At 39.6% G+C, this 25,685-nt stretch overlaps 1 protein-coding gene across 9 annotated transcripts in view; it reads right to left on the minus strand.

Moving 5' to 3' along the window:
- Positions 1 to 25,685, minus strand: part of SLC4A4 (solute carrier family 4 member 4) — a 315,013-nt gene that overhangs the window by 118,867 nt on the left and 170,461 nt on the right. For all 9 annotated transcript variants that reach the window (XM_032458395.1, XM_032458408.1, XM_032458417.1 and 6 more), the window contains one exon: positions 16,923 to 16,999. In XM_032458395.1, the coding sequence (XP_032314286.1) occupies positions 16,923 to 16,999 (77 nt within the window). The remainder of the gene's footprint in view (positions 1 to 16,922; positions 17,000 to 25,685) is intronic.

Consider the following 25,685-nt stretch of genomic DNA (forward strand, 5'->3'; position numbering starts at 1 on the left):
CCAGGGTCAAGCATCTACAATGGTTTAGGCCCTGTACAGATAACCTTTAAAATTTTTAATAAACACATTTTAAAGTATTTAACAGGATTTAATTACATAAAATAAAATGAGCCACAGAGAGAGAGGGAAAGCAGAAAATCCACATTAAAAAAATAGCACTTTTAAAAACCATTTAAAGAAAATCAAGAACTTGCAAAGTCTAGGTGCATCTGAGTTAGATAATGTTTTTAAAAGTCCTTTTTTCTTTTTCATTATTGTGCCATGTACTCCACTGTGTGTAAAGGCAGGTCACCTGCTCTGTGATGCAGAGAAGGAAACTTGAAATACTTATTAATCTACCTGGTGGGAAATGCCCTCTACCTGGATGCCCCTTAGATGCTACCTACCTATGCCTCCAAACTCTAGCCAAGAATTACGGGGAGGGTGAGCCTGACCCTGGCTGCCTCAAGCTCAGTGCTGAGCAAGTAACAGGCCCCTCAATCCATGTGTTACATGGAGGGATATTATGAGGCTCTGAACCAAGAGAACATCTGTGGGGACAGAATGTTGAAAACAGATTTGGGAAAAATTAGAAGGCAGAATATACAGGACTTGTTGAATGCCTGGATAGAGAGAGTAAAGGAGAAGGAAGTGTCTACAATGAACACAAGACTAGGACCACATTTCTTCAAAGGTCCAAAGCTCACATGACATCAAGAGTAAATATTTCACCAATACTGATGAGTAACAGATGCTCCACTGAAAATCTGGCTGAACACTAAACATATCTGTGACCTCAATTTTCACTGGATTTTAACCTGAGCAATAGTTGCTGAGAAGACCAGAGTTACTTATCTTCTGCATTTAGCCTCTTCATCTGTAAGGCAGGTTGAAAACCACACACCACATGCAGATGATACGTAAAAAGCTCTTAGTACACTGCCTCAAATAGCATAGTGGTAACAATAATTACTGCCAGGTTAGGGTTAGTGTAATCCTGGAATCTATGGTAAACAGATGATCAGCAAAATAATAAAATGTTTTTCTCTCCCAAAGGAATAAAGTAAAATAAAGTTATATTGGCACTACATTTAATTCACAATCCTCTGGATTTCAGATAGAAATCTCTTTCCCCAGTTGGTATCATGGACTTAAAAACATATATTCACCCAGTACAGTACCTCTCCACGCAAGTTAATTCTACCAAGTGTATAGATGTATAAGTTTTAACTTGAAAGAGTTGCTGAGATCTCTTCACCATGGTAAGGCTAAAAAAAATCAGATAAACTGAAGGCGAAGGTGAGCGTGGGTGGATCAGTGCAGCTATCCTGTAAAAGTAACACAACTGCTCACAGTAACGGCACCATTTTATCTGCATTCCCTTGGAATGACACCCTTGTCCTTGAACGACTGTTTTCAGCAGGAAAAAAAAAAGGTGACATGCTTTACTTCCACTCTCACTCTACCTATTAATATCTTAAAAGCAGTATCAGTCTACAGTCCACTCCAAAAAGAAAGACCCTAAACATAGGGTTTTCTTTTTCTGTTCTTTCTGCTCCACAATCTTCAGCTGCCACTGGGAGAGAGGGGCTGCAGTGGGAACAACCAAACAAAGACAAAAAAAACAAAAATTAGCATCATGGGATTAGTGACTTTAAGAGAAAATTATAGTTTAAGGGGAGATGTTTCGTGTGCGTTCTCTTCTGCACACATCCCAGTCGGGGTAGCTAATAAAAAAACATGGACTGCTCTTTTAAAAACAAAAAGTTCAAGGGATGAGAGGTGGGAGTGTGGAATCATCAGAGGCAAGAGTTGGAAGTTAATGGCCTGACAAGCAACCAAGTGGAGTGCTCTTCTTGTGCAGGACTGAGCACTGTTCAGCGCCCTCACCATCTGCTCCACCCCAGTGTGGTCCAGGAGCCGGCAAGGCTCTGCCTTCCACATCCTGCAAACCTCAAGGCTGGTGGTCCAGACTTCTGTGTCCTCCGTCTCACCTGTGGTTCCCTTCTCTGGGAACAAAAGGAAAAAGCAGGGCTCTTCTCAAAGCACAGAGCAGCAGTTCTGAACTTGGGGTCCCCAATGGGGACCCAGGAAGCCCAAGGACACTGTGAAATTATTTGCAAGTTGTTGTGCCTACACATTTATTGTGCATTTCTCTGGTAAGTGCATCCATTGTTTCATCACAAACTCAAGTGGATTCTTGACATGAAAAAAGCTTAAGAACCACTGCCTTAGATGGTCTTTGAACTGAAAAAAGTATGTAAAGAAGGCCCACTGCTTGCATCTTGGAGGTGCAGTCCTTTAGACAGTGTTCATACTGAAAGATTTTTGTGGCTCCAGGAATGGGACAAGTGGACCTTCTAATCACTAGAGGATTCACTCAAGGTCACACTCCCAGAACAGAAGTAGGGCCAGCACAAGTGCCCTCTCTTGAGCCCTCCTCTACTTTCATTCCCACCACACCACTGGAACAGGAAACAATAATCCATTAAAATGCTTTAAAAAAAAAAAAAAGTCATTGAGTGAAACTGGATAAATGTAGAAGTACTTTTTACTTAGTGCATCAAATGTGGTAACAAAAATCAGCCTGTAAAACTAACAAGCAGACATAACTATTTAAGACCTGTCTGGGTGGATGCTTTAATATCTCATTACTTGGGGCCTAATAAGAAATTGTCGATAAAATGCCCATCCACAGAGAGACAACGGGGGTAAAGCATACCATCCATTGACTTCCAGATGGCTGCTGGCAGTTCTCTGAGAATTCAGTGCTATCAGCTGGGAAGCATTTAACCCAGGTCCTCCCAGTGCTGGGACGTACAAGGGACCACATGGTCCCAGCAGAACTCTTCAAACAGACAGCTGTGTCGCTGTAATTAAATCCGTAGTAGTCATGCTATTATCTATTTAGCAGCTTTTTTTTAATGTACCCTTCACTGAGGTCTCTGAGAACACGCACCAAATTAGAACAATAGAAAATACTGAAGAAGCAGTAAAAGGGAATCAAGGGGAGAGGAAAGTTCTGACACAAGAGCAGGCAACAGCTGTCCCAAAACTTCCCTGAGAGGGTCTTCATTTGTCCCTGGTGGGATGTGACTGAGCTCCAGGAGGTGATGGTCACTTTCCTGACATGAGTGAGGAGCTGGAGGGTCGGCGCACCCCTTGATTCCCCAGTACACTCCCCTGCCAAGTTCTACCTCTTTTTGAATTCTGAATTTTTGAATCCTCCGGTGCCAGTCACTGGACATTCAACATATCAGAAAATCTTAAAAGAACTCAAAGGCAATCTAGTCCAATTTCTCACCCATTAACTACATTCCTAACATACAGAAGAAAAAAGCATTCAAGAATTAATTCAGATGTCACCTCTGCCCACTCCCCAGCCCCTGGCAAAATTCATCCTCCCTTCTCTAGGAGAAGACACCCCCACCCTGTGTTATTTACAGATTTGTCTCATAGTCTATAATCAGAACCCTTAAAAGCAGAGAGGGGACCCTCCTCGTTTTTGTAGTCCTGATCCCTAATAAAGTCCCTAGTGCAAAGGAGGACTTCATAAAAGCTTTGTAAATAAATTAGAGATGAAGCTCTATTTCCTATATAATTCATATTTATATTAAAATAAATACTGCCTCCGTGAAATACCTGCTATTACAAGTTTATGTCTAGAGCAACAAACGGTAAATCTATCCTCTTTCATGGGAAGGCAACCTTCACGAACTTCCTACCCCTCAAACCTTCTCGTCTCGAAGAGTCATGGATGAGTTACTTCGACTATTCTCAGGCTGGTGCCCAGGCATTTCCCCCGCCTAGTTCCCATAACCACATCCCCTCAACTGTTTCTGAAAATGGGCCCCTTTGAAAAATCTGAATCTGATGAATGTTATAAACTTTCTGTCCAAATAAAGTACGGTTTCCCCCATTATCCACTTCATGCTTGAACTTACACAGTTTACCTTTATTCTTGTTAACTTCATTGTGGGTTCAGTCCCTCAAGATCATTCTCCATCTTGAGTCTGTCCTTTAAAGTTCAGAGAGCTAACCTTGTCAATTGTGTGTCCTCTGAGAATCTGATAAGCCAGCATTGGGTCTTACTCCAAATTGCTACTAGATCTGTTCAGCAGGACAGTACAAGCTAAAAAGTGTCATGCCATTAAAAATTCCTTCCAGCTCAAGTGGTAGAGCACATGCTTAGCACACACAAGGTCCTGGGTTCAGTCCCCAGTACCTCCTCTAAAAATAAATAAGTAAATCTAGTTACCCCCCCCAAATTTTTTTTAATTAAAAAATAAAGAAATTCCTTCCACTGTGACACTGGTTATTAAGACACACACTTGAATACAATGATTCTCTAGCTAAGAACTCTGTGGTGGTCACACAGACCTCAGTTCATCAAAGTGCTTACAACGGCACCATCATGGACCCTACGGATGCCTTACTACAACCAAGTGGGCCGCTCAGAAAAGAAAATGTGAGATATAAACATACTTATGTTCTTCTATTTAATGTGTATAGCAATAATTCAGATCACAGGTTAACAAACTTTTTCTTTGAAAAGCCAAATTAGGCTTTGCAGGCAACATACAGCCCCTGTCATGTGTTCTTTTTTTTTTTTTAACAACTCTTTAAAACTGTAACTATTTTTAGCTTGCCAGCCATACAACAACAGTCTACAGGCAGCCTAGGGCCCGATGCCATAGTTTGCCAGACATCGTTGCTTCGATTTTGAAGCAAATGGCAGACTGGTGAAGACAACCATTTAACCAAAAATTAAAACAGGCAGTTACTGGATGATAGTTGTGGTAGCTGTCATGACGGAAAAGCATAGCATATGAGAGCTTACAATGCAAGCTCCAGCCAAAACCAGGGATCCCAGGAGACTTCCCTGCAGAGATAACCTCTACTGAGAAATAAAGGGAAACCCAGTTGCCTGGGCAGGAAGAGCATTTCAGTGAAAGGAAACAGCATGTGCACAGGGCCCGAGGTCTGGGGAAAACTGGCACATTAGTGGACCTGAAAGGACGTGTGTGTGGTCAAAGTCAACAAGGGAGAGAATCTTGCAAAACAACTCTGGAGAGAGACATGAGGCAGGATAACACAAGGCTTTGAAGGGCATGCTAAGGATTCTGGGCTCATTGCAAAAACAGTCTTAAGCTATGAGTGACAATCCTTCAGTGCAGAACCTGTCTTATATTACCTAGATCCCTCACAGTGCTTTATCAGCTTTCTACATTCTCAGATTTCAAAACCACAATGGTTTTTCTGAGTGAAAAAATAATTCTTAACATCCTATTACTCAGACTACTAGGACTAGGACTGGCTAGTGTTTTATTACTTGTTACTTTCAGGAGAGACAGAAGACAAGGGAAGACACCACTGCATGATCCTACCTCCACATGTCCCATGGAGACTATTTAATACAGAATCATTCTAAATTCAGACCTAAATAAAAATTTTTAAATTCCTCAGTGTTCTATTTTGCTACTTTCTCTTGGACCAAAAATTATAAAATATATTACAAATGTATTATCCAAAAATTATAAAATGTATTATAAATATATAAATATATATTATAAATTATAAAATATATTATAAATATATATTATAAACATATAACCAAAAATACATTACAAATATATATATTATAAAAACATATATAACCAAAAATTACAAATATATTATTGCTTCATTTATTTCACTTGTTTCATTTTCCCCAACTCTGTTTCATGGTTGATCCTACTCTTCCATTCACAAAGAGGCAGGAGAAAGCAGGTGTGAAAAAGGAAGTAATATTTTTTAAGCACCTAATTGATCTGTGCCTGGTGTCCTTCACATATATTACCTCTTTTTAAATCTCATAAGAACATGAAAGCTAAGTTTTTACCCATTTTTTCTAAGGCTCAAAGACATTTAAGTACCTGCACAAGATCACTCAGCCAGTAAGAAGGCAAGCTAGGATTTGAACCAACACCTCCAGGATTATATAAAACCCAAACTTTTCTGCTTCATTAAGCAAAACACGTTTCCTATTATCCAACAAACTCTAAAAAGACTCTCAATCTTCTATTCCTTTGATTTAAATCCTTTTGTCCTATTCTTTCCACAGTGAGGTCTTACAAGTTGGGAGTTTAGATCAAGAAGGCACCGCTAAAATGGAGAAAATACAGCCCATAGGATGGTTCAGACCATGACAGCACAGACTAAGAAACAGATAAGCATGGGAGCACAGAGCCCCTGTGTGACATTAGAGAAGAGAGACTCTTCCAAGGGCCTTTAATTCTCATCTATTCTTGGTTTTTATTTTAACAAAACCTACATGTTGTGCTACTTCAGCACATCTGTTGAAAATGAAAAACTATAGAGAATTTTTAAAACTGGAAACCAAAAGGTGACACGAATCAAGATCTTTTAAAAGAAGTAACTGCACTCCGTTCCCTCAGCAGGACTTCATTCAGGGACTCCCACAAAGACATGTGCAAATAAGAACAACACTGCCCACACCCCAAGAAAATCCCTTCATGACACATTTTTTATGGATGTTTTCACAATGTTCTGATGAAAAGAGATACTCCCTGAGAATTCCACACTTTGGAAAAGAGTTGCACAACTCTTTTAAGTGGTAGGGACAATTGTTATTTTTCTAAACAAAGCCTTCCTCCAGAGTGTCTGGGGATGCCTTCTTAGAGATCATAATTCAACAGGCATTGAATTATGCATCGAGTTTTTCTTCACCCAAAGCTTCAAGGTAGAGGGTACTTGTTGAAATTTCTAAAATTCCCCTTGCTTATTTCTCAGTGTCATAAATAAGCTAATATGGAAACAGGCTTTATCTGTAAGTTTCATTTGAGAAACAACGAGTAACGCAGCCAAAGACACTGTGAGAAGAGATGAACTTCTTTCATCTCTGACCAAAAGGTTTTTCTGAAACAAGTCATCTTAATACACAGCTGGGTTTCAGCTTGACTTGTTCTTTATTTATTTATTTATTTATTTATTTGATTATATTATACTTGGATCTTAACCATAATGCGGTCTTTGGAATCAAAACTGTAAGAAAAATGTAAAGTGAAACAGAGTTTTAATCACGTATAGAGCTCGTAAATTCTATAATAAATCACATTCAGTAATAAATCCTTTCCAAGTCTGATCTGCCTTACCCCTAATTTCACACCATTTCATGTCATACAAAATGAGGTAGCTCATGTCTAAAAGTAGAATGTTGGCTAGTCCGTGATTTGAAATGTGCCATGCCTGGGAAATTAAGCAATATCATGTCATCTTGCAATAGAGTATCTTTCTGTGCTGACAGTTGAATTTCCAGTATATCCTTGTGACACACTAAACTTTGTTAAAAAAAAAAAAAAGATTTGGTTTTTTCTTTAAGCTATGTCAATCAGCAGGTAACTGTGTTCACTGAGCTTTCAATTATGAGAAAAATGTGTAAATGGATTTTAACAAATGAAAGAGCAAACTATTTTTGAAATATTAGAATTTACATGATTGTTTTAGTTGAAGAAAAAATTTTACGTATGAGCTGGGCAAGAATGTGCATTTCAAGCAACTGGTTAACTTAATGAAACACTATGTCAGTGATCATGATAAGACGTACAAATTTTAAAGTTGTTAGAATGAAAATATACTAACAATACTTTCAGAAATCATCTTTCTCTGAGAAACTCTCATAGTCACAGTCATTTTCTCAGCCTTTAAAAAATTTTTTTTGAGAAACAAGGTAAGTAAAAGTTGATTCTCCCCAATTAGTCATCATCATCATTACACTCGGCAACTAACTTACAAGACTCCTGCCTCTCCCTCCACCCCAGACCCTCTGCCTTCCCAAACCCCCTACCCCATAAAGAAGATGAGACACACAATAACAAACAAGTGATTCCCTGTAAAGTGACAAACAGTAAGCGCTTAGATGGTGTTAGAATTTGAGACAGGTATAATTCACATGAGTCACTCATCCAAAGATGAGTGGCAGGAAAAAGCAAGACTTTACTTAGGTATTGAAGTAAAGGCAGGACTTAAAAAAGGCAAGAGGAAAAGAGATGCTTGGGTCCAGTGGAAATGTGCACGCAGTAACACTATTCACAGAAGGACAATCAGACACATTTCATTAGAATGCAGACAGAGCAATGGAGTAGAGAAGTTAAAAACGTGAAACCCCAAAGAGCAAGATTCACGATGTAAATCTGAGGAGTAAGAAATGAAAAAAACGCAACTGACTTCCATCTTACCCCTTCTTACTGCAAAACCAAACCAAAAATAAAAAACATAGCACATTTAAATAATGCAAATGACAGTGATAACTAAGACTTGTCTAATATTTCAACTGCCTTAAGCACAGTCCTTTTCCCACAACAACCCTATGGAGAAGGCAGTTCAGACTGAATTATAAGACCTTTATTATGAATTGGAAAACTGAGGTTCAGAGGACTTAAGGTTTAACACACTGATTTAAGTTTTCAAAGCTATTCCTGTGATCACCTTAATGAAAAAGTTCAATAATAATTGTTTTTTCCTCTTACCAGCACACACACACACAAAAATGAAGGCTACAACGATGCGCCTCTATCAGACTTACTGACCTAGAAGTGACAGTGTATCAACAGCAAGAACAAATGCTGAACAGCCTAAAAGTTAAGGGACCATGGGCTGTTTCTCAAAGCATAAGTAAAGATCTGTAAATCAAGTGAGTACCCACCCTGGCCCTGGATAATTAATCTAATCTATGTCTGCAAATTCTACTGGTAACTCTAACAACAACAACAACAACAAGGGTAACACTGAAACTCTGTCATATTTCATTAAATTTAGGGGATTAATGGCCATCGTTCTAAGAATTTTAAAAGTCACATTATTTTCCATTTGTTGGGTAAACCAAGTCATTCACTTGAATTGTTAAACTGCAGATAAATTATATTCCGATTTATTTCTTACATTCTACCTTACCCTACCCCTTCTCCTTAACTAACCCCTTCTCCAAGGAAGAATGTTTTATTTGGCTAAAACTCTAATCTTCTGCTACTTATGTTCTCTAAAATAGAAGGATGCTTCTAAGGTCCCTTGCTTCTCTTTGATTGACAGCTCCGGCCCACAGTTATCTTGTCTTTCATGGAACTGCTGTACTTTACTGTCAGCACCACACAGTTTATTTGGTCTCTCCAGCTAGAAATAAACTCACAATCTGAGGTCATATTTTATGCTTTTTAAAAAATTATATAAGCCTCTTCTCCCTGACCTCCACCAATACCACTCGGGGTATGGGCACACAACAAACAGTCGGACCACTGAGCTTCTTAATCACTGTGGCAGCAGAAACAGCCAGTCACCGGAAGACTCTTAAGAATGTTTAACTGTTGGTTTATCTAAGAACAGTTCTGCTGATGAGCCCATTCAGCATGATGTGTGCCTCAAAGACAAACTTAAGGTTACTAGCTACCAACTGGACACCTGGGGCTCAAGACCTAAAAAAGACCATGATACAAGTAAGTAGAATTCACTGTGCTCACTGAGAGCACAGGCCCCAGGGCCAGGCAGCAGCTCTTAACACTTGGTTGCTATTTAACTTTGCAAACAACTACTTACTATCTTTGTGCCTCAAGTTTATCAATATATAAAACAGGGTTGATTGTACCAACCAAAGCACTAGCGTGAAAAGGTGTTCAGTCTATGTTAGTCGTTGTCATTATCCTCCACAGAAGAACAGACTCAATGCTACCATGTGGAGCCCGAAGGAGCTCAGTGCTGCTAACACTGAAGTTCAGAGCTGTTACAAGGCTCCCTGCAAAACGGCTTGGTCACCTTCTAGCCTCTTGTATGCACATGCCTAGAACACTAATCAGGTGGTAACGTCAACTGGGTATGTTTAACGCTGGCTTTCAGACTGCAGAAAAAACTACGGCTACCATTTTAACATGGCAGCAGAGAAAAGGGAAGCATGGTTGTGTTCATTTCACCTCAGTTCTAGGGAGTGAAACCAGACCATTGGTGCTAATGCACGGAGAAATCAGGACACTCTGCTGGTGACTGATAAGGTCAGGCGATCCTGCAGAGGCAGCTAAGTCAAGGAGCCACTGGATCAATCAGACAAGTGAGCTGGGAACAGTGGGAAGCCCTTCTCTTTCTGAAGAAGAGCAAGAAAAACTTCCTCCCTTGGCTTGGCCTCTTGCTGCAGAGATTCCCGGTGGCGAGGGAAGGAGGGAAACAGCAAAATCTGCAGATACCTCCCCCTACCTGTAAAGGATGGTTCACTGATCTTATTATCAGTTATCCCAGATGACAACACTCCATCAGAGCTCCGAACCAAGGTATAAGGTATAAACTTTTCACTGAACTAACTTTACAGTACGTACGTCAGTTCACTTAAAATTCTCTTGAGGGTGGAGGATTCGGGAGCAGGGAGATTAGGGCCAAGTGCAAATGTGCTGGATGGTGCTCCAAAGAGAACACTTGCCCCACCCTTCTTGCGATTTTCTTCTTTGTTCCAGATGCTGACCACCAAGAAGGGCCCTTAAGAGGAGGCATTTTTGGTTGCCAAGGAGATTCTCCTAAAGCGGACCGGATTTCTTGCAGAGCTGGGAACAGCAGCTCCTTGAGCAGAAGCAATCAGAAACACACAGGTGGCCAAGTCGTCTACCACCGTACTTCTCACCTCCTTACCTCTGAATACCAGCGGATTAGCCGTCTCAGAGATCCAATTAGACCAGGAGAGTAAACCCAGTTTTAGCCTTGATATTCTAAGCTTCTGAAAAAAGCCCCAGAGTGAGCTGGGAGGCAGATGCTACTGACTGAGAGATTCTTTTCACTTTAACTGAGTCGCTAAGCTTTTAGTGGAGTAAATCACAAAGGAGAAACTCAAATTTGACTGGCAAACAGTATCCCAGCAGTGGAGGCAGATTTATTAAAGTGTTTAAAAGACCTAGGACACAAATTGGTATAATCTTTTGGGGAGGTAATTGGCAATACATAATGACCCAGCAATTTTCCACTTACAAAAACTTCTCCTTCAGAAATGCCCATAAAAGAATTAAAAAAAAAAAAGTTAGCTCTTTAAAAACTCCAGTTGCAGAATCATACAATCCCATTTGAAGTTTATATAAATAAGTATATATATTTTTAATGCATAGAAAAAGTCTAGAAGATTCTACATCAACCTGCTAATAAGTGGTTATTTGAGGGTGAGAATTTGTAAACTTTCACTTTCTATTTTATTTGTTTTTGCTTTGTTTGAATTTTTACAGCAATTTTGTATAATTATGAAGTAGAAAAAAACTAAAGTTTAAAAAATATTACAGATAATAAAATGTTACTAGAGCAGGTAAAGAATGAGTCCATGTTTTTATTTATAAGTACTATAAAGGTTTCTTAACCACGCCCTTAGGGTGTTCACCATAAGGTGCCGCTGTTTTCTGGTTTTCCACTTCGAGGGGGGAAAAAGCTAGTTTTTTGTTTTTTGTTTTTTTTTAAATGACGTTTTGGTCAGAGGTAGGTGACATGTGACACGAGAGTAGATATTCATCAAGGACAACTGTAACGGCCTCCTACTGCTCTGCGATACAATCTAAGTGCATTCCTGGTACTGGGATTCAGGCAGACGGCTACACACTAAAAAGAGGACAATAAGTGACATCAAACACGAAACACAACAGGTCATCACTGAAGACATGTAAAACCTGCAATCCTTTTTGTTAAATTTTGAATACAGGAACGCCCTGCAGGTGCTCCTAGAGTTCGATTCTCTCACAGGTACAGGGACAGGTGAGGGTGCGGCTCAGGACCCCCCTCGGTGGTCCTGTCTCCTGCATACACACCCCGATGCCCCTTTCTGAACAATAAAGACTAAGACACTTGTTCCGGAGACAGGCCCTTGGCGAAGGGATCGTGGGTCGTGTGTTTTCCCCAGGTGACATCCAAAAGAGCACTGCAGGTAACAGACACAATCACTCAAAAGCTCAGCCTCGCCACTCCCGGGGGCCTACCTCCACTTCTCGTGCAATAAAATACTTTCATTTTTATTAATGTTAATTAATAATTTAATTAAGAGTACATGGAAGATATTTTAACTAGTAAACTCATTTTTTTTTCTTACAGTACTTGTATGGAACAGAAGAACTTCCTTTGCCGAGAGGAACAAGGTCTTGACATCTAGGGCACACGCAGTAAGAAACGTCCATTGCGCTGTGTAATGCACGTGGTGTGTACCCAGTGCTTAATTACAGGACCACCACCGATGATCCAGGACATGAGCAAGTTCCTCCATCCTAGCACACAGCACCCCCAGTGGTCCTTTTCAAAGGTAAGTCAGAACACACAACTCTCCTGAAACACTGTTTCATGGCACTTCGAATAAAATTAAAAGGTCTCCCTGCATACTTCCTGGCCTCACCTACCTCTGCACACCTGCTACCTTGGCTCCTCCTTTTCTTACCTGAAAACACAAGATAGAGCTTAGATTACCTGGAACAAGTGTATCTACTTCACTTTCAGGCTGACACAAAACTCGTTTTTAAATGAAGGCTATCAGGCTGATCCAGATAAAAAGTTTTTCACAGAAAGTATAACGTTGCAAAAACTGGAAAATTCAAGTGTCTCAATTTTATTTGGGACACAGGTCAAGAACACAGGTTCCTAAAGTCAGTATAAGTATCAGTGCTTCTCAAACTCTTCTAATAACCATTAACCAATGTGGTTGTTAATTCTTTCAGAATATGGGAGAGAGCATAAGGAGGGAGAAGGAAGCTACATAAAGTCAAAAGTTTTGGAGAAAGGGAAAAGACAGTGACAGACATCAGTTTTGTTAATTGTCTAAGTAGCTAGCTGATCCCCTTGGAAACGGGCTCCAAAGGTAACCATCACAATGGGTACACCAGTTCCCATCAAGGACTCCTGCCCGATGGAAAGCTGGAGCCGCCCAACCACAGGGAAACTCATCGCAGTTACCGAAACTGCAGTCAGTGACTCAGCACACCTAACGACTGCAACCGCCTCCTCACAACATGCCTTTCTTCTCAGGTTTTCACAGGTGTGATTCCATCTGGAGCTTTCCTGACACAGCAGTGCTTCACTGGCCCCCGAGCACGTGCTGAAGACAAGAAGCATAACCTCGGCAAACCCGAGCCCGTCCCGCCACTGCGCCCTCCCTGAGGAGGGGGGCGAGACCACCTGGCGCTCTGTGTGAATCGGAGGGTCTTCTGGCCGAGCCATGGAAAAGGAAAAGCAGGTGCAATAGCCCTCTTCCATCACTGTGAGTGTGCAATAGCTACGAATGCTAAGGGAGACTGTGTGTGAGCCTCAGGGTGGAAACCAACACGATGAAAAATTCGTCTCACCCGAATTTAGTTGACTCGCCTCTGTATCACATACGTGTAAGAAAAGAATTAGGGGCTCATCCAGTCACAAAATGCTTCTTTCCAGATTTCATTTTAAGGCGGTCATGGCTTAGCAGTTCCAAACTTATATGTGGTTTAAGGATTTCATCCTCTTATTCTCTGACAAAAATATTTAAATTCAGGTATATCTCTACAAAAGACCAAGACTTCAAAAACAGAAATCGAGGCCATCAAGTGTATTTAAAGATAATAGGCAACAGGCAGTGCTAAAAGGGATTACAACACACTTTAGAAACTAACCTGAGGCCAGATTCTACCAGGAGACGTAGGGATGGGTTCTCAGATAAGCTAGCTAAATAGCAAGCATCATGGAAGCCATCGCCAGATAAGATGTTACAAAGTCATGTGAGCTGGAAGTGTCTCTCTAACAATCTGCGAGGGATTTCTACATCGACTGCATCCCCTGCAGTCTAGAGACTGCAATTTCACTTAAGGTTGGTCACGTAATTGTGAGAGCTTTTTGCATTATTGATAATCCTGGAAAAACGAAAACAAAAAAACAAAAAAACAAAACAAGCCCTTTTAAAGTCATTGCAGCACTGAGCACGGTTATTTCCTCCAGAGTTAAAGCTAAGAGGTAAAATGATTTTAAAAAAAAAGACTTCCTAATCCTCACAGCTGATCTCACACTCACAAGAAAATTAGAACTAACCCACTGCATTTGATAAGCATCCATGGCAGTTCTAACATATTTTAAAGAACAGAAAAGGAATAAAAGGAGATAGAAAAACAAATCAATCTAAGGTAATTGGGGAAGGTAACTGGATAATGAAGGAAAGGAAAACCCTCCATAGCAACAAAATAGAGGAGATCATTTATGTCGATTTACAAGTAGATGAGCTCCAGCTATATATATATGTATGTTTAAATCTTCTCCCCAGGTGTTTTTCTGCTTAATAAATACAATATCCAAGATGGAATATTGTTGAAGCACTGAGTCACCTCAATTCTGGCCATGCTTTTTCTTCTGCTGTTAACTATTTTGAGCTATTTCTCAATAAAGCAGCCGCTACTGAAATCATCAGTGCATAGGCTTGGCAGAGCCAGAGAGAGAAAGTGCAGTCCGCAGATTTGTTTCTTCTGTTTTCCTAAAACAGAATCTCATAAAAAATATGCCTTCGAATTTTGTCACTATGTAGCTGTCAGAAAGAAAACTGCTCCTCATCAGAACTCTGAACATTAAACCTGTCTCTTGTGCTGCGGGGAAGTTACACAGCCCCGGGAAGTCACCAAGCACCGTCACAACTGTTCGAATTGTATCCAGGCAGGATAATCAGTCAATCAGAAAACTTCAGTTCCAGTTGGATGGAAGTTTTTCTGGGGCCAACTTGGAAAAGCATACAGAACAAGTTTGACTTTACTGCCAAGATCATTTCCAGGACACTGGCTAATTAATTGTAAAAGCTTTTTCAAAACAAATTTGAGCCTGGCAACCTTTTTTTTCCCACCCAAACACAGAAAAAGCAGGTTAAAAAATAAAAGCCTGGGTTTATTGTGGTTTTTGCCCTGGCTTCATCTTCTTAGCAAGTCCATTTTCTTCTTCTCGCCCTAAAATGATCCCAGAGCTTTTGTATCTGAAGTCACTAAGATAGTAAGTATAGAAACTGGAAATATTAGTTGGAATTTATACTCTACCTTTGGTTATAGAGGAGATCATGGGTCAGTTACAAAGCTTCTCTTCAAATTTCTTGGTGGGAACAAAGAACAGAGTTTCGTCCTCTTTGGGGGTTAACTATGACTATTATATTAGATAAACGAAGATGGACAGTTGCTCTTACAATGATATATTCATCAACCTCACTCTCTGGTTTTGAAAACAAAAAGAACAAAACTCTTGAACTGAGTCTTCCCGGTTTCATCTTCACATGAATCTCTATGAATGTGATGCATCAGTGACAGGCAACAGAGTCTGGTTTTAAGGACCAAATCACATAGGTTTCACAGCAAAATCAACACCCCAAATCATCATGTTCCAACCTATTTCTTCTAACACTGGAATCACAACCTTATGTAATACACATCTTGAGCCATCAAATTTCTTTGGCATACGCCCAGATTCGAAGACACCCAAGAAGGTAAGAAATCTTTCTCAGAATTTACCACCTGCTACTGACAAAAGAACTGTCCGCAATAAAAGAAGCCTTCCAGACATTTCAGAAGAAGTGTCAGCCAGGTATTTCTAACTCTGCCTATCCAATATCAAGGACCCTGGCCAACCTCATAATCGGAATGGTGCTTGGTAAATACTGTATAGAGCCAAAATGTACAAAATTGTTTTGAGGGAAATTCTCAACAAGTCCTAGGGGACTGAGTTTTCCCTTTTCACGACTGGTATGAATGTACCAGTGTAGCCAGTATTTAAGTGATCTTCTCCCACATCATCAGGTAGGCCAGTGGTAGGAGAGAGCCATCACTACCAGCATTTAGAAGGCAAGAATTAATCTCAGTGCAGAAGGGGTAGGTAATTAGGCAGAAACAAAGCAGAGTTTCTCTTCTGGGAAACACATGTAAGTTAAGATGGGAAAGATAACACCAGATGTCAGAGAATCTTAAAAAGTCAGGGAATTCTGAATGTAACTTGGTAAGAAGACGTTACACACTTTTGATCCAGGAGAGAGTTATAAGGGCAATAATATGAAAAGTGTATTGAGTTGGGAGAAAATGGAAACAGGATTAATTCCAAAGGCTCTTCTAGCAATCTGTTCTGAGATGATGAAGGCCCCATTAGGGGGCTGCTGGTGAGAAGAAGAAGGAAGAAAGAATCAAAAGCCACCTTACAAGAAGGAACATAATTTCACCTTTCCTGTGCTTTTTAGAATTCATCAATGTCTAAAAACCTCTGTCAGTTAAAGAGGAACACTGTGGAAAATAAGGCTTCACTGCCTTACAGATATATAATTCAGATTTCTTTATTTATTCAGGTAGAATTTTCAGCCAATTAGTGCAAATAACTCATTTTATCTTTTAATATAAAGTGCAAAATTTATACCTACTCCCCATTTTCTGCTAATGTCAAGCCCAGATACCCAACCCAACTGGGAAAGTGGCCCAGTTTCTACCACATGCTTTTTAAAGGAAAGCAAATTGAGATTCAAAACCTAATTGTTTTCCATTTCAAACAGGCTACTTAATATGTCTTTTAATAGACAAACAAATACACAATAGCTTTGCCTGAGGTGTCCCCCCAACGTTAGCAATTTCCAACATTTCCTAGCCCTCAACAGTTTGCCAAAGCAGTTTTTTCGTAAATTATCTTATTTAATCCTCACAATCAACCTGAGGTAGGAATTATTATCACTATCTTAAAGCTGAGAGAACTGTAGCTCCAAGACTTAAACTGCCCGAGTGAATACACCGTTAAGAGCTGGAGTCAAGCCTAATTCTTATCTTCTAAACTTCAAATCCCTTCCCCCAGAGAAAGTGAAAAAAAGAACCCATCTACCCATACTGGTTCATTTCAGGTCAGGGAACCGTCATTTCTAACCTCTCCCCAGCATCTTCCAGGTATACATTTAGTCTCGCAGTTCAAAGAAGCAAGAATTCTTTGCTTACCTGGTCTTTCTCCGGTTTATCAGAAATGTCATTCAGACTGGAAGAAGTCAGATTCCTGTGAGTCATGGCGGGGCTACCTGGAAAAACAGAAGTGAAGCCTCATAAACGACTTCTCATCAAAAACACACAGGCTCTGGCTGCACACTTTGTGAAGACTAGCAGATGAGGATGGGGATGGGGATGGTGCTTCAGCTACATTAGGAGTCTCCTGAAGTGTTGGAAAGTTAGGGTAGAGTGCTAACACGGTTAAATGAAAAATGCATAAAATCTCATACACCTTGTTTAAGTCTTGCTTCCTGGTTCTATTTCAAGATAAGTTAAACTTTAAAAGAAACATGTAAAACAATATGCATTAAAAATAAATTTACTCCTAGTTCTGGTTTGCCTCTTGTTTTAGCCCTTCATAGACATCCTGGTCTACCCATCTCTATTGCCCAGAGAGATGGGCTCTTTCCTCTCGTCTGAAGAGCCCGCGCCACAGTAAAAGGCCGGGACCTCTGCAGTCCTTCCCAGGACACCCCTTGCTCAGATCGACCCCCAGAGCCATCTGCATTCCATCCTCTGGCTAACACTTTGATCAACAGTATTTCTTGTTAGTGGACACCTGATTCAGAATCCCCACTCTTTGCCTCACAGCAGTGTTATCGCAGCCCCCCTTACTTCCTGTGTTCCCATGTGCCAGACTAAAATTAAGGTACCCCTTCTTTCCCCCTTAACAGGCCAAACTTCTTATCCAAGGCCAGGGATGGATTTCATCAGGAATACTCCATAGGAACAAAGCTCCCCGGCAGTGGAGCTGCTGTAGGTAAAGTCCATGGGCAATCCATCCCGTGACTTCGACATGGTTATTTGAGAGCACAGAGGAAGGAGATCGAGGAAAAGGAGAGACTATTTTCAAGCAGACTGGTTAATAAACAGAATACTGAGCTTTCATTCTGCAGTTGGACCTGAAATTTCTAGGCTCACTAAGCAAAAAAGTAACTTTTCAAAGCCAGGGTGTTTGACCCGCCCCTGGAGGACGCTGAGTAATGTGTCCATCATCTAATCCTCAGAGATCTGACTCAGGCTGGTCTTCGCATCAAGAGGACAAGGGTTGAAAAAACAAGCACCCAAGTTCGAACATAGCTTCACACTTGTTTCCACATAATTCTTTAGATTACAGACTTCTCTTCCTTCAGACCGAAACCTCAACACATAATTTTACAAAAGACTAAAATCAACCCCTAATAATTTAATGTCCATGTAACAGCAGTTCTTTAAATAATATAATTGTTTTTAACTACTAGATCAATTTTCTTGAGCTGGCAAAACAGAATATTTTCCACTCTGCTGCATTTCATTGAACAAGCGTGGCCTAGCTCTCCTAAACCTTTTACCTGGTGAGATGTTTTATTTCAGGAAAATTTGAGTACAGGGCATTTTTCAAAGGAAAGTAACATCTGAAAAACTGCTCTATGAGCAAAATTAAAAGGACCCCTTTGAAAGCCACATTTTCTTCTCTGAACCGCCTACCAGGTTTCTAGTGTCCACTCAATACAAAAGGCACCAGATACAAACATGAATGCCCCCAAATAACGCTGGGCTTGAAGCTAATGTGAGATGATGAGTGCATACAATTTTGTACTTTACATTAAAAAACAAAGTCAGTTTTTTAGATTAAGTGGGTGAAAATTCTCCTTGAATAAGTAAAGAAATCTGAACTGTATTTTCTTAAAGCAATGAAGTCTTAGTAATCCTAATCATAAATTAATAGCAGTTTATGTAAATGAATAGATAAGACTGATTTCTAATTATCAAATCAATTCTATGTAAGCAGCAACACTGAAATGAATTTGAAAGCAGCTTTTCACTAAGTACTTTAAATTTCCTGGGCAATAGTCTAAGTTCACTGATTTGCTTTGGAAATTCTTTGTAAATACTGCAGTGCTACATGTCAACCCAAGCACTGTCCTAACTGCTGCAAAATCTGAATAGGTAGAAGCCAAATGAATAAGGTTTCCACTATAATGGTAATCCTGACTGATGTCACAACTTTTCCAAGAAACCTCATATACAGTCTCAATATTTCTCTCATTTCTGAAAGACAGTTATAGCGTAGCTATCTGTATTTGTACTCCATGGAGGGAGCAGAGAACAGCATGGGGCCAAGGCAGACGCAGGAACCAGATGGGGAAGAGGAGGCCTGTGTTAAGAAATAATCAGATCTATTGTCCCTCCCGACCTTATCTGATTCTCATTAATAGAAGTAATATTAACACCTTCACTGATGTTTAACTTTGTAATACACTGAAAGAATTCAGAAGTCAACACTTCTGGGTAAACCTTAAGCAAGATGATCAGCATTCTCGTATCTCTTCCCACCTCCCTCCCTAACAAACTCTCCACCCCTCCCCTCTAACACCCTGAACCAGAGACAAATGCTTCCCAATGTTCTGAATCAGTGGTTCCCAAAGTGCGGTTCCCAGAGCAGCAGCAGCAGCAGCCGGTGAGCACGTGATAAAAATGTAAATTCCTGGGACTCACCGCAGACCAACTATATCCAACTCAGCAATGGGGGTTTTAACAAACCTTCAAAATGATTTTAAAGTAAGCTAAAGTTGGAGAGCCACTGCTCTAAATAAACCAGTTATCTTAACCAGAGGATATGTCCTAGCATGTCCTTGCTCCCAGCTATGATACTGCAAGCACATTATGAAATTAGCATCCCTGCCACATAACCACACACCAAAAGATCATATGTGGTCTTTCCTCTAAATCCTCACCTATGCAATCAAATAAATACATTACTTTGTTTTCAAAACTCACTGTTTAATCAGCCTTTTCCAGAAACATATCACCCAAGTCAAAGAAGACAAGGACAAGCGCCAAGAAGTTACAAACCAAATTCTCTCTGGGAATCAGAAATTTCTGTGTGGCACGTCAGCAAACCTGGGATGCTGTTGCACAACGGGTCCCTGACAATGTTCTACTGTGGATATTTTGCACTTAACAGTCAATAAGACACACTGTCAGAGTAAATCAGTGCTTTCTCTTTAGAGTTTTGGCTGATGATGTAGACTCATTATACTGCAATCCTGAGCGAGTTGGGGTGGCAGGGGAAAATGTCACCTTGTACAAAAAAGGTGAAATACAAGACTACCCAAAAGTATGCTACTCCTTGTGCAGGTGGCGATTCCTCTACTCAAAGCTACCGCTAGCAGACCTTTTCTGTCTAAAAACCCAGGGCATATGAATGTCTCATTACTGCTCTTGGTCCAAAGAAACTTTGTTTTTTTTCAGTTTGATTTTTAAAAAAAGAAGATAAAGAAAAAGAACCAGCCTCAAGTGTACAATCATAATTAATTTCCATACCACTGTATTTTGGCCTTAAGAAAAAGAAAGCTTTGGAGAATCACATTTTCAAGCAGTTTCACACAATCAAAAACAATTTCATTTTCAAAGTACTCACTTGGCAGGTACATCCTGTCTTCTCTAAAAATTAATTGCATTCTGTACTAAGTTTGAAAATCACTGTTAGTCTTTTTAGCACACATGTAGCAATGCATAAAGTCCTTGCAATTGTATCTACTAGATACAATAAAGAGGGGTAAGGAGAATGTACAGCAAAGGAAGACGGTGATACTCTTATTTGTACATATTAGATAAAAATGTAAACACACATGTAACACAATGACACATAAACTGACCCCTCACCTCATACCAGTATAATGAGCCTACAGACCATTCTCTGTACCCTCACTGACTCACTCATACTCTCTTCCCCCTCTATTGACATAATAAATCTACTAGAAAATGTGCATATCTAAGATGAAGGGTCAACTAATCTTTCTGAGTACTAAGTACTTTAACTTTCATTATTTTACTTAATCCTCATAAAAGCACTCTGAGATTAGTATTATTATTTTTAACACTTTATACATAAGCAAAAGGAACTTCAAGGAGGTTAAGTGCATGATCACACAGCAAGTGGTAAAACTAACATTTAACTCTGGATCTCTGAATACCAATCCCACTGCCTCTGAGAAAAAAAAAAAAAGGGTTCTCTATGTTATTTACATAAATAAACACATAAACGTCATCATTTCTAATGAAGAGGAAATATAATGTACAACCACAAGGAGTATATTCCATTTCCATGCCGATTCCATGTAATATAATATCATGAAGGATGTTTAAGACAGAAATGTACTCGGTTTCCAGTTTAGCTCTCCTCAAAGATGAAGTCTGCATTTCTTTACTTTTTTATTTTCATAAAGAAAATAAAAGGAGAAAAATATTGAACTCTCAGCTATTCTGCCACTGTGATTGAAAAGGAGCCCCCAAACCAGAGCTCTGTGGCAGACAAGGAAGGATGCTAAAAGCAATAGCAAAGTAATTATAAAAGCAATAATGCCACATGCTTCTGTATGTCCTAATTCACAGCCATAGGCAAGCGTTTGTAGCATTCCACAAGGTACATTCAGCCAATTCTCCATTATTTCCATTTTGGTTTCCCCCCTTTCAAGTTACTCCAACAGCAGTTTCTTCCCATTTAAACCACTAACAACGGGAAGATAATGGGACAAGGGGAATGAATCAGTTGGGACACTCACAAGAGTCTGACTGAGAAAGCCTAGAAGGAATGGCTGAGATAAGCTTGGATTTTGTCAGATGGCAACAGACCACTGAGAGCTGTCCCCACCAGAAATTAAAAACAACCAAGCATGTCATCACAACCTCCAACCCATTCTCATTATCCACCTCCAAGTAAATAAGAAATATTTAAAATGTAAATATGAGACTAAGGAAAGCCTAAAATATTGTCAGAAGGAGCTCTTTGAAGGAATGTCATAACTAAGAGAAAATCAATTTGGATATTTTTGCTGGTTTCAATTTTAATTATTTTGTTTAGAGGATTTCTGCTGTTTGTTTGTGCATGATTTAATATAATGTAAACTCCAAGAGCCCAAAGCCAAGGTCGTTAGTTTGTCCTGTTCACAGTCATAGCCTCGGAGCTTGGCACTAGTGGCCCTTAATAAACACTTGTGAATGAATGGATAATAGCAACTGAATATCATTTTACTTCCATTTGGAGTGAATACTAAAAACACTACTGTTCAAAGTCGATTTCCTATGGTGGAAGATGCTGTGTGCACACTCCAAGAACCTTCAGACTTGGAAAGCCTCAGAGTAAACAAGGAAGAAGTGTGTAGCTGGCCCAGAACTAACAAAATGGAAAGACCTTGCCAAGCTGGCTAAAGCCCTGCCAGTCAGCAGTGGGAACAGAGGAAAGAAGCAATGAACGGGGAAAGGAGAAACTCTAGTGCAGGAATAATCAGGACACGAGAATGAGAGGAAAAGTAAGGGAGGGTGTCAGAACCTCAGCGAAAGGGAAGGAGAGCCTTGGGTAGAGGAGAGTCTGAGGGAACTGAAGTAGCTCAAAGAATGCAATTGCCTGGGAAAGTGAAGTAAGTTTGGAAGAAGGAAGAAGAAGGACATCAAAAGATCCAGATAACTACAAAGCATGTGAGTCAAGTTCTAGCCAAAAGCTGAAGTCATCTCTAATGTATGGGGCCAGGATAACGGAGCAGGCATCCTTATGAGGGAGCTGGCAGTGTGCAGAGGCCCGACAGGAGCACGGCAAACACAAAGACTATTCTCTCTTTAAAAACCATTCTCTATCCTTTTGAGACCTCTGCTGTCCACGTGACCCTTTGTAATCGACCCATCCTCAACTTCCTTGACCCTGTTCCCTCCTGTTTTTGAATTTTCTGAACTAGTCTGTGGGCTTTACCCCAGATTCAGTGTTAGGGCTTGGACATCTCAATGTCAAATACACAAGGTTCATCTCTTCTAAGTCTTTTTAAAATTTTAACCAGCGAAAGCCAAATGCTGTAACCACAGTGACTTCCATTCTAATAATGTTGCACTGGACAATTAATTTTTATTATGATCTAAATTAGGTAGCTTAATTTTTTTAAGGCATTCCATTCTCTTCCTGCACATGTGCGTGCACACACCCACACATATGACATTTAAAAAATCTCTACACAGCTGAGGAAATGTTCAGAAACAAACAGGTACTAGAAAATGTACTAAAACAGGTAAAACCCCATATAGGACTCCAGCGAATCTGCAGTCCTTGTGATTATACATAGTATTCGTGACTGTATGGTAGTTCTTTCTGTGTCTCACCTGCGTATAAGTCCACACACACGTGCACGTGCGCACACACACACACAATATAAATCTATAAACCAAAAGTTACTATGTCCAAAGAATAGAGGTGGAAGTATATAAAATAATTTGTGACCTTATCTCATGAAAGTAGGAAAAAAAAGAAAGAAAAAGAACTGGGCTATGCTCTCCAGTAAAAAAGGTAAGCGAGAAAAACCAACGGAAGATTATGACTGAAGGAAATGAACATCTCACTGCCTTCTTTCCAAAAAGGCACTAGTCCAGAGAGATTTTACTAAATGCTCTTATGCCAAAGTTGAGGAATTTGAATAGGTCCCTGCAGCCACACCATTCCAAGTACATGTACCAGTGTCTGATTTGCTAAGCTGAACTTTACTCTCTCGTATCTATTATTTTGATACCATATCCAAGATATGGTAAAATTTCACAAACTCAGATTAATGGAGCTATCTCTGAACTGATCAAGTGCCTAAATTTAAAATAATTTAAGAAGGCTACCAATTCAACTTAGTATATGACTTGGCCTATGAGTCCCTGGGGAAAAATAAACAAAATAAACCACACATACACACAAAAAAAATCCAGCACTTCATGTAAATGAATCATCACACAACTTCACAACACCAAGAATGAAAAGAATATCCTAAAATTTTCCATCTAGAGAGAAAAGAAGTAAGAGTTACACTTTGGAATTCTCTTAAGCAACACAAATGGAAGAAGAGAATGGAACCTGCTTTCAAAGTTCTAGAAGAAAAATTTTTTCAACCTACAATTCTCTACTCATCCAAATTACCAATCAAGTGTGAAAAAATAATACGAAATTTTCGGGGAAAAAAAAAACAAAAAATCAACTTTTATATGTCCTTTCATGCAAAGTCACTTGAAACATGGTTTAGCAAAATGAAAAAATAAACTGAGAAAAAGAGATACGTGGCGTCCGCTTCAGGAGACCAATTAAAGTCAGTGCCAGAGCAGCAGCTGTGCTGCAGGGGCAGGGGACAGCCGTGTCTTACAGAGCAGGAGGGTGGTCCAGGGGAGAGAGGAGACAGCGAGGAGGGAGCACCTGGGCCAAGGAAGTATCTATAGGGTTTATTAGTGTCCCTTAGGTACTGAAAGAGCTCGGGAATACAGTAACAATAGGTAATTTGGGGGGGAAAAATGCAATTTACAACTCCAGGATACAAAAACTATGTAAGAAAGAAAATGTGATAACCATTACACAGCTTTAAACTATATTTATATAGTCTTAATACTATGAATACTATTTATGAACTTCTGACTTTAGAAAAAACTGATAGAGAAAGCACAGAATGAATGGATAGAGACAAGAATGTAAACCTAATCAATACTGACAATAAATAGAAGTACCAGTGACAGAAATCTGGAAGTGGAAGTGGCAAGGACAGAGGCAAGGAATGGCAGGGAAGCCAATATCCTTTTCTGACACAGTAAGAAGTCAAAAGATCCCGCCCATACTTCCTACAAAAAGACATAAATATAGGTTTATTACCTAAAATTACAAATGTAATTAATAATGGAACTAAGAATAGTGATAGAAATGTTATTTGGAGGAAGGAAACGTGTTCAAAATCGGTAAAATCTTTTCTAGCAAAGAAAAAATTAAAAGATGAAGCAAAGGAGTTTGCTCTTCATTAGAAGTCCTTCTGTGCTCTTCAATTTCATACCCATTTGCACATAATACTTTAATAAAAACATAATACATATGTCTATTTATCATATAATAAAGTTAATTAATTAAAGTACTTTTATTATTTTTAAGTCCCTGAGATTAAGCTGAAACATTACAGACTAGTAGCAAGCTTGGGAGTTTTAATTAAATCAAAATTTTAATATAAACATGGAGATCAAGATTTTAAAAGAGTTTAAAGTCAATTTTTAAGTAGTTCTAAAAACATGCTCCATGAAATAATATTTACACTGTTTTTTTAAATTATGGCAAGGGAAATTTTTCCTGAAGGCTCTGTCAGAATTATCAAATTCACCTCAATAGTTTTAATCACCCAAATCCCTTGTATATGAAAAGCATATGCAGGGGGAAAAAAAGGGTTGTCCATAAAAGTAAGCCATTTAACAGACGTACAGATCCTACATCTGCAGCCAAATACATATATAGATATGAATGTCAATACCACTGCTGATGTAGATTCAGTTTATTAGTATTATATATGGACACAGAGATAAATATAAAGTTTTAAAAGAGTAACAGACACACTCTCTGGGCCTCCAGCTACAAATGTAGCCACTCCTAACTGCTCCTGATTTATGGCTCACAAACTGTGACCCGGAGAAAAGCTAGTTAAATTGGCTTCCTCGTGCAGTAACTCCTCATGGTCTTGCTGATGCACATCCAACTAGCTGATAGACATTGGGCAACCAGTGGTCACAGATCACCCACAGCTCAGACAGCAGCCTCCAGGAAAGGAGGGAGCAAGGATCTCTGAGCCCATCATGTCCCTGTCACCTAAGTGGTCCTGAAAAGTCTCCACATTTGAGTGTCCAACTCAGAGCGAAAGTAGGGTGTATAACAGAGAAGAAGAAATCTGATGCCATATTGGGTCTGTTCCT

Source organism: Camelus ferus, chromosome 2 (assembly GCF_009834535.1).
Source record: "Camelus ferus isolate YT-003-E chromosome 2, BCGSAC_Cfer_1.0, whole genome shotgun sequence".
Taxonomy (NCBI): domain Eukaryota; kingdom Metazoa; phylum Chordata; class Mammalia; order Artiodactyla; family Camelidae; genus Camelus; species Camelus ferus.